The sequence below is a fragment of the Ranitomeya variabilis genome, chromosome 2 (assembly GCF_051348905.1).
Source record: "Ranitomeya variabilis isolate aRanVar5 chromosome 2, aRanVar5.hap1, whole genome shotgun sequence".
NCBI lineage: Eukaryota > Metazoa > Chordata > Amphibia > Anura > Dendrobatidae > Ranitomeya > Ranitomeya variabilis.
Window position 1 is genome coordinate 438,831,717 of NC_135233.1, and position 10,615 is coordinate 438,842,331.

The window sequence follows — 10,615 nt, forward strand, 5'->3', positions numbered from 1 at the left end:
GGTGACACGGGCAGTATTATATATACTGTAGTAGTATAGCAGTGTAGTAGCAGTATACAGTAGTACAGCTGTGCAGCTCGGTGACACGGGCAGTATTATACATACTGTAGTAGTATAGCAGTGTAGTAGCAGTATACAGTAGTACAGCTGTGCAGCTCGGTGACACGGGCAGTATTATACATACTGTAGTAGTATAGCAGTGTAGTAGCAGTATACACATAGTACAGCTGTGCAGCTCGGTGACACGGGCAGTATTATACATACTGTAGTAGTATAGCAGTGTAGTAGCAGTATACACATAGTACAGATGTGCACAGCTCTGTGACACGGGCAGTATTATATATACTGTAGTAGTATAGCAGTGTAGTAGCAGTATACACATAGTACAGATGTGCACAGCTCTGTGACATGGGCAGTATTATACATACTGTAGTAGTATAGCAGTGTAGTAGCAGTATACACATAGTACAGCTGTGCAGCTCGGTGACACGGGCAGTATTATACATACTGTAGTAGTATAGCAGTGTAGTAGCAGTATACACATAGTACAGATGTGCACAGCTCTGTGACACGGGCAGTATTATACATACTGTAGTAGTATAGCAGTGTAGTAGCAGTATACACATAGTACAGATGTGCACAGCTCTGTGACACGGGCAGTATTATATATACTGTAGTAGTATAGCAGTGTAGTAGCAGTATACACATAGTACAGATGTGCACAGCTCTGTGACACGGGCAGTATTATATATACTGTAGTAGTATAGCAGTGTAGTAGCAGTATACACATAGTACAGATGTGCACAGCTCTGTGACACGGGCAGTATTATATATACTGTAGTAGTATAGCAGTGTAGTAGCAGTATACACATAGTACAGATGTGCACAGCTCTGTGACACGGGCAGTATTATACATACTGTAGTAGTACAGCAGTGTAGTAGCAGTATACACATAGTACAGATGTGCACAGCTCTGTGACACGGGCAGTATTATATATACTGTAGTAGTATAGCAGTGTAGTAGCAGTATACACATAGTACAGATGTGCACAGCTCTGTGACACAGGCAGTATTATATATACTGTAGTAGTATAGCAGTGTAGTAGCAGTATACACATAGTACAGATGTGCACAGCTCGGTGACACGGGCAGTATTATATATACTGTAGTAGTATAGCAGTGTAGTAGCAGTATACACATAGTACAGATGTGCACAGCTCTGTGACACGGGCAGTATTATACATACTGTAGTAGTACAGCAGTGTAGTAGCAGTATACACATAGTACAGATGTGCACAGCTCTGTGACACGGGCAGTATTATATATACTGTAGTAGTATAGCAGTGTAGTAGCAGTATACACATAGTACAGATGTGCACAGCTCTGTGACACAGGCAGTATTATATATACTGTAGTAGTATAGCAGTGTAGTAGCAGTATACACATAGTACAGATGTGCACAGCTCGGTGACACGGGCAGTATTATATATACTGTAGTAGTATAGCAGTGTAGTAGCAGTATACACATAGTACAGATGTGCACAGCTCGGTGACACGGGCAGTATTATATATACTGTAGTAGTATAGCAGTGTAGTAGCAGTATACACATAGTACAGATGTGCACAGCTCTGTGACACGGGCAGTGTGAGCCCAGGCAGGGCCGGATGTTGCACACACAGCAGGAATATGACACCCTCCCTCACCCTGACCTCACAGGGCCTCTTCTCTCTAGCTGCACCCAGAGCCCACCTGGTTAATGACTCCGCCCTTTCCTACTTCAACCCCGCCCCCTCAGTTCACATAACCACATACTTAGCTACGCCTTTCATGGTGTCATTGGCTGCCGCTCCTGTCATTCGCATAAAAGAGGTGGAGCTATACTCAGTCTCGACTGTGCCGACTGCCAAAACCAACGGGAACGCGCTTTGGTAAAAGGCGAGGCGCGGTCCCGCCGATACCTGCACCCAGGGACCCCCGACACCCTGCAGCCCCCAGCCCCTGTGTCCGTCCCCGGCCCTCTCTCTGGCGGCGCAGGTGTCTATTCGCTCCGCTATCTGCCACGCAGTCGCCCGTCAGGCCACTCGCCACATTGGCTAGTGCGGATTCTCACCTCTCCGGGCGCCTCCGGATTAGAGGGTCCCCGGGCCGGGGGTGGTGTGCCCGCCATGTGGGGGTGCGGGGCTCTGCTCTCAGCGGTGCCGGCTCCTCATCTCCCCTCCGCCGCCGCCGCTGCCAGCTGTGACCACCATCTTCTTCTACAGGAAATGACGGGGGACGGAGGAAGAACCGGCGTGTGCGGGGCAGAGCCGGACCCCCGAGCACCGGCCGCTCATTAACCCCCGCCGTGCTGCCGCCACAGCTCAGGGACAGCCGCCTCCTGGGAGTTGTAGTGCTGCACTCATCCGTAGTGTCAGGTCTCCGACTGCTGCCTATTAACCCCTGCAGCTACTGATGGGTGGTGGGATTATTAGTGCTCCATGTAACCCCCGCAACAGCGGGCGAGCAAGCCACACAGTGCAAGTGTGCACATCATTATGTCTGTAGGGGCAGTATGCTAGCAGTTATATTATAGTACATAGGGGCAGCATTATACTAGTCATAGTACATAGGGGCAGCATTATACTAGTCACTAGTCATAGTACATAGGGGCAGCATTATACTAGTTATATTATAGTACATAGGAGCAGTATTATAGTAGTTATATTCTTGTACATAGAGGCAGTATTATAGTAGTTATATTCTTGTACATAGGTGGCAGTATTATAGTAGTTATATTCTTGTACATAGGAGCAGTATTATAGTAGTTATATTCATGTACATAGGAGCAGTATTATAGTAGTTATATTCTTGTACATAGAGGCAGTATTATAGTAGTTATATTCTTGTACATAGGGGGCAGTATTATAGTAGTTACATTCTTGTACATGGGGCAGTATTATAGTAGTTATATTCTTGTACATAGGGAGCAGTATTATAGTAGTTATATTCTTGTACATAGGGGCAGTATTATAGTAGTTATATTCATGTACATAGGAGCAGTATTATAGTAGTTATAGTCTTGTACATGGGGCAGTATTATAGTAGTTATATTCTTGTACATAGGTGCAGTATTATAGTAGTTATATTCTTGTACATGGGGCAGTATTATAGTAGTTATATTCTTGTACATAGGGGGCAGTATTATAGTAGTTATATTCTTGTACATAGGAGCAGTATTATAGTAGTTATATTCTTGTACATAGGAGCAGTATTATAGTAGTTGTATTCTTGTACATAGGGGCAGTATTATAGTAGTTATATTCTTGTACATAGGCGCAGTAATATAATAGTTATATTCTTGTACATAGGGGCAGTATTATAGTAGTTATATTCTTGTACATAGGAGCAATATTATAGTAGTTATATTCTTGTACATAGGAGCAGTATTATAGTAGTTGTATTCTTGTACATAGGGGCAGTATTATAGTAGTTATATTCTTGTACATAGGCGCAGTATTATAGTAGTTATATTCTTGCACATAGGAGCAGTATTATAGTAGTTGTATTCTTGTACATAGGGGCAGTATTATAGTAGTTATATTCTTGTACATAGGAGCAGTATTATAGTAGTTATATTCTTGTACATAGGGGACAGTATTATAGTAGTTATATTCTTGTACATAGGAGCAGTATTATAGTAGTTATATTCTTGTACATAGAAGCAGTATTATAGTAGTTATATTCTTGTACATAGGAGCAGTATTATAGTAGTTATATTCTTGTACATAGGAGCAGTATTATAGTAGTTATATTCTTGTACATAGAAGCAGTATTATAGTAGTTATATTCTTGTACATAGGAGCAGTATTATAGTAGTTGTATTCTTGTACATAGGGGCAGTATTATAGTAGTTATATTCTTGTACATAGGCGCAGTATTATAGTAGTTATATTCTTGCACATAGGAGCAGTATTATAGTAGTTGTATTCTTGTACATAGGGGCAGTATTATAGTAGTTATATTCTTGTACATAGGAGCAGTATTATAGTAGTTATATTCTTGTACATAGGGGACAGTATTATAGTAGTTATATTCTTGTACATAGGGGACAGTATTATAGTAGTTATATTCTTGTACATAGGAGCAGTATTATAGTAGTTATATTCTTGTACATAGGGGCAGCATTATAGTAGTTATATTCTTGTACATAGGGGCAGCATTATACTAGTTATATTATAGTACATAGGGGCAGTATTATAGTGGTTATATTATAGTACATAGGAGCAGTATTATAGTAGTTATATTCTTGTACATAGGGGCAGCATTATAGTAGTTATATTCTTGTACATAGGAGCAGTATTATATTAGTTATATTCTTGTACATAGGGGCAGTATTATAATAGTTATAGTACATAGCGGCAGCATTATACTAGTTATATTATAGTACATAGGAGCAGTATTATAGTAGTTATATTCTTGTACATAGGGGCAGCATTATAGTAGTTATATTCTTGTACATAGGAGCAGTATTATAGTAGTTATATTCTTGTACATAGGGGCAGTATTATAATAGTTATATTCTTGTACATAGGGGCAGCATTATACTAGTTATATTATAGTACATAGGGGCAGTATTATAGTAGTTATATTATAGTACATAGGGGCAGTATTATAGTAGTTATATTCTTGTACATAGGGGCAGTATTATAGTAGTTATATTCCTGTACATAGGGGCAGTATTATAGCAGTAATATTATAGTACATAGGAGGCAGTATTATAGTAGTTATATTCTTGTACATAGGGGCAGTATTATAGTAGTTATATTATAGTACATAGGGGCAGTATTATAGTAGTTATATTCTTGTACATAGGGGCAGTATTATAGTAGTTATATTCTTGTACATAGGGGCAGTATTATAGCAGTTATATTATAGTACATAGGAGGCAGAATTATAGTAGTTATATTCTTGTACATAGGGGCAGTATTATAGTAGTTATATTATAGTACATAGGGGCAGTATTATAGTAGTTATATTCTTGTACATAGGAGCAGTATTATAGCAGTTATATTATAGTACATAGGAGGCAGTATTATAGTAGTTATATTATAGTACATAGGGGCAGTATTATAGTAGTTATATTCTTGTACATAGGGGCAGTATTATAGTAGTTATATTCTTGTACATAGGGGCAGCATTATACTAGTTATATTATAGTACATAGGAGTAGTATTATAGTAGTTATATTCTTGTACATAGGGGCAGTATTATAGTAGTTATATTCTTGTACATAGGGGCAGTATTATAGTAGTTATATTATAGTACATAGGGGCAGTATTATAGTAGTTATATTCTTGTACATAGGAGCAGTATTATAGTAGTTATATTATAGTACATAGGAGGCAGTATTATAGTAGTTATAATATAGTACATAGGGGCAGTATTATAGTAGTTATAGTACATAGGGGCAGTATTATAGTAGTTATAGTACATAGGGGCAGTATTATAGTAGTTATATTCTTGTACATGGGGCAGTATTATAGCAGTTATATTATTGTACATAGGAGGCAGTATTATAGTAGTTATATTATAGTACATAGAAGGCAGTATTATAGTAGTTATAGTACATAGGGGCAGTATTATAGTAGTTATATTCTTGTACATGGGGCAGTATTATAGTAGTTATATTCTTGTACATAGGGGCAGCATTATACTAGTTATATTATAGTACATAGGGGCAGTATTATAGTAGTTATATTCTTGTACATAGGGGCAGTATTATAGTAGTTATATTCTTGTACATAGGGGCAGTATTATAGTAGTTATATTATAGTACATAGGAGGCAGTATTATAGTAGTTATAATATAGTACATAGGGGCAGTATTATAGTAGTTATAGTACATAGGGGCAGTATTATAGTAGTTATATTCTTGTACATGGGGCAGTATTATAGCAGTTATATTGTACATAGGAGGCAGTATTATAGTAGTTATATTATAGTACATAGAAGGCAGTATTATAGTAGTTATAGTACATAGGGGCAGTATTATAGTAGTTATATTCTTGTACATAGGGGCAGTATTATAGTAGTTATATTATAGTACATAGGGGCAGTATTATAGTAGTTATATTCTTGTACATAGGAGCAGTATTATGGCAGTTATATTATAGTACATAGGAGGCAGTATTATAGTAGTTATATTATAGTACATAGGAGGCAGTATTATAGTAGTTATATTATAGTACATAGGGGCAGTATTATAGTAGTTATATTCTTGTACATAGGGGCAGTATTATAGTAGTTATATTCTTGTACATAGGGGCAGCATTATACTAGTTATATTAAAGTACATAGGAGTAGTATTATAGTAGTTATATTCTTGTACATAGGGGCAGTATTATAGTAGTTATATTCTTGTACATAGGGGCAGTATTATAGTAGTTATATTATAGTACATAGGGGCAGTATTATAGTAGTTATATTCTTGTACATAGGAGCAGTATTATAGCAGTTATATTATAGTACATAGGAGGCAGTATTATAGTAGTTATATTATAGTACATAGGGGCAGTATTATAGTAGTTATATTATAGTACATAGGGGCAGTATTATAGTAGTTATATTCTTGTACATAGGAGCAGTATTATAGCAGTTATATTATAGTACATAGGAGGCAGTATTATAGTAGTTATATTGTAGTACATAGGGGCAGTATTATAGTAGTTATACTCTTCTACATAGGAGCAGTATTATAGTAGTTATATTCTTGTACATAGGAGCAGTGTTATAGTAGTTATGTTCTTGTACATAGGAGCAGTATTATAGTAGTTGTATTCTTGTACATAGGAGGCAGTATTATAGTAGTTATATTCTTGTACATAGGAGCAGTATTATAGTAGTTATATTCTTGTACATAGGAGCAATATTATAGTAGTTATATTCTTGTACATAGGAGCAGTATTATAGTAGTTATATTCCTGTACATAGGGGCAGCATTATACTAGTTATATTATAGTACATAGGAGCAGTATTATAGTAGTTATATTCTTGTACATAGGAGCAGTATTATAGTAGTTATATTCTTGTACATAGGGGCAGTATTATAGTAGTTATATTATAGTACATAGGAGCAGTATTATAGTAGTTATATTCTTGTACATAGGAACAGTATTATAGTAGTTATATTATAGTATATAGGAGCAGTATTATAGTAGTTATATTCTTGTACATAGGAGCAGTATTATAGTAGTTATATTATAGTATATAGGAGCAGTATTATAGTAGTTATATTCTTGTACATAGGAACAGTATTATAGTAGTTATATTATAGTACATAGGGGCAGTATTATAGTAGTTACAGTCTTGTATATAGGAGCAGTATTAGAATAGTTATATTCTTGTACATAGGAGGCAGTATTATAGTAGTTATATTCTTGTACATAGGAGCAGTATTATAGTAGTTATAGTACATAGGAGGCAGTATTATAGTAGTTATATTATAGTACATAGGTGCAGTATTATAGTAGTTATATTATAGTACATAGGAGGCAGTATTATAGTAGTTATATTATAGTACATAGGGGCAGTATTATAGTAGTTATATTCTTGTACATAGGGGCAGTATTATAGTAGTTATATTCTTGTACATAGGAGCAGTATTATAGCAGTTATATTATAGTACATAGGAGGCAGTATTATAGTAGTTATATTATAGTACATAGGGGCAGTATTATAGTAGTTATATTCTTGTACATAGGAGCAGTATTATAGTAGTTATATTATAGTACATAGGGGCAGTATTATAGTAGTTATATTATAGTACATAGGGGCAGTATTATAGTTATATTCTTGTACATAGGAGCAGTATTATAGCAGTTATATTATAGTACATAGGAGGCAGTATTATAGTAGTTATATTATAGTACATAGGGGCAGTATTATAGTAGTTATATTCTTGTACATAGGAGCAGTATTATAGTAGTTATATTGTAGTATATAGGGGCAGTATTATAGTAGTTATATTATAGTACATAGGGGCAGTATTATAGTAGTTATATTCTTGTACGTAGGAGCAGTATTATAGCAGTTATATTATAGTACATAGGAGGCAGTATTATAGTAGTTATATTATAGTACATAGGGGCAGTATTATAGTAGTTATATTCTTGTACATAGCAGTATTATAGTAGCTATATTCTTGTACATAGGGGCAGTATTATAGTAGTTATATTCTTGTACATAGGGGCAGTATTATAGTAGTTATATTCTTGTACATAGGAGCAGTATTATAGTAGTTATATTCTTGTACATAGGAGCAGTATTATAGTAGTTATATTATAGTATATAGGAGCAGTATTATAGTAGTTATATTCTTGTACATATGAGCAGTATTATAGTAGTTATATTATAGTACATAGGAGGCAGTATTATAGTAGTTATATTCTTGTACATAGGAGCAGTATTATAGTAGTTATAGTACATAGGGGCAGTATTATAGTAGTTATATTCTTGTACATAGGAGCAGTATTATAGCAGTTATATTATAGTACATAGGAGGCAGTATTATAGTAGTTATATTATAGTACATAGGGGCAGTATTATAGTAGTTATATTCTTGTACATAGGAGCAGTATTATAGTAGTTATATTATAGTACATAGGGGCAGTATTATAGTAGTTATATTATAGTACATAGGGGCAGTATTATAGTAGTTATATTCTTGTACATAGGAGCAGTATTATAGCAGTTATATTATAGTACATAGGAGGCAGTATTATAGTAGTTATATTATAGTACATAGGGGCAGTATTATAGTAGTTATATTCTTGTACATAGGAGCAGTATTATAGTAGTTATATTATAGTACATAGGGGCAGTATTATAGTAGTTATATTATAGTACATAGGGGCAGTATTATAGTAGTTATATTCTTGTACATAGGGGCAGTATTATAGCAGTTATATTATAGTACATAGGAGGCAGTATTATAGTAGTTATATTATAGTACATAGGGGCAGTATTATAGTAGTTATATTGTACATAGGAGCAGTATTATAGTAGTTATATTATAGTACATAGGGGCATTATTAAAGTAGTTATGTTATAGTACATAGGGGCAGTATTATAGTAGTTATATTCTTGTACATAGGAGCAGTATTATAGTAGTTATATTATAGTACATAGGGGCAGTATTATAGTAGTTATATTATAGTACATAGGGGCAGTATTATAGTAGTTATATTCTTGTACATAGGAGCAGTATTATAGCAGTTATATTATAGTACATAGGCAATATTATAGTAGTTATATTATAGTACATAGGTGCAGTATTATAGTAGTTATATTATAGTACATAGGAGGCAGTATTATAGTAGTTATATTATAGTACATAGGGGCAGTATTATAGTAGTTATATTCTTGTACATAGGAGCAGTATTATAGTAGTTATAGTACATAGGGGCAGTATTATAGTAGTTATATTCTTGTACATAGGAGCAGTATTATAGCAGTTATATTATAGTACATAGGAGGCAGTATTATAGTAGTTATATTATAGTACATAGGGGCAGTATTATAGTAGTTATATTGTATATCGGAGCAGTATTATAGTAGTTATATTATAGTACATAGGGGCAGTATTATAGTAGTTATATTCTTGTACATAGGGGCAGTATTATAGTAGTTATATTCTTGTACATAGGAGCAGTATTATAGTAGTTATATTATAGTACATAGGGGCAGTATTATAGTAGTTATATTATAGTACATAGGGGCAGTATTATAGTAGTTATATTCTTGCACATAGGAGCAGTATTATAGTAGTTATAGTACATAGGGGCAGTATTATAGTAGTTATATTATAGTACATAGGGGCAGTATTATAGTAGTTATATTCTTGTACATAGGAGCAGTATTATAGCAGTTATATTATAGTACATAGGAGGCAGTATTGTAGTAGTTATATTATAGTACATAGGGGCAGTATTATAGTAGTTATATTCTTGTACATAGGAGCAGTATTATAGTAGTTATAGTACATAGGGGCAGTATTATAGTAGTTATATTATAGTACATAGGTGCAGTATTATAGTAGTTATATTATAGTACATAGGAGCAGTATTAAAGTAGTTATATTCTTGTACATAGGAGCAGTATTATAGTAGTTATATTCTTGTACATAGGGGCAGTATCATAGTAGTTATATTCTTGTACATAGGGGCAGTATTATAGTAGTTATATTATAGTACATAGGGGCAGTATTATACTAGTTATAGTACATAGGGGCAGTATTATACTAGTTATAGTACATAGGGGCAGTATTATACTAGTTATAGTACATAGGGGCAGTATTATAGTAGTTATATTCTTGTACATAGGGGCAGCATTATAGTAGTTATATTATAGTACATAGGGGCAGTATTATAGTAGTTATATTATAGTACATAGGGGCAGTATTATACTAGTTATAGTACATAGGGGCAGTATTATACTAGTTATAGTGCATAGGGGCAGTATTATAGTAGTTATATTCTTGTACATAGGGGCAGCATTATAGTAGTTGTATTATAGTACATAGGGGCAGTATTATAGTAGTTATATTATAGTACATAGGGGCAGTATTATACTAGTTATA

General features: G+C 34.5%; 1 protein-coding gene across 2 annotated transcripts in view; it reads right to left on the reverse strand.

The window, feature by feature from the left end:
• The window catches only part of PRDM11 (PR/SET domain 11), a 63,726-nt gene extending 61,455 nt beyond the window's left edge, over positions 1 to 2,271 (reverse strand). For both annotated transcript variants that reach the window (XM_077287066.1, XM_077287064.1), the window contains exon 1: positions 2,112 to 2,271. In XM_077287066.1, coding sequence (XP_077143181.1) covers positions 2,112 to 2,168 — 57 coding nt within the window. In that variant the 5' untranslated portion in view covers positions 2,169 to 2,271. The remainder of the gene's footprint in view (positions 1 to 2,111) is intronic.
• Between the last annotated feature and the right edge of the window lie 8,344 nt (positions 2,272 to 10,615).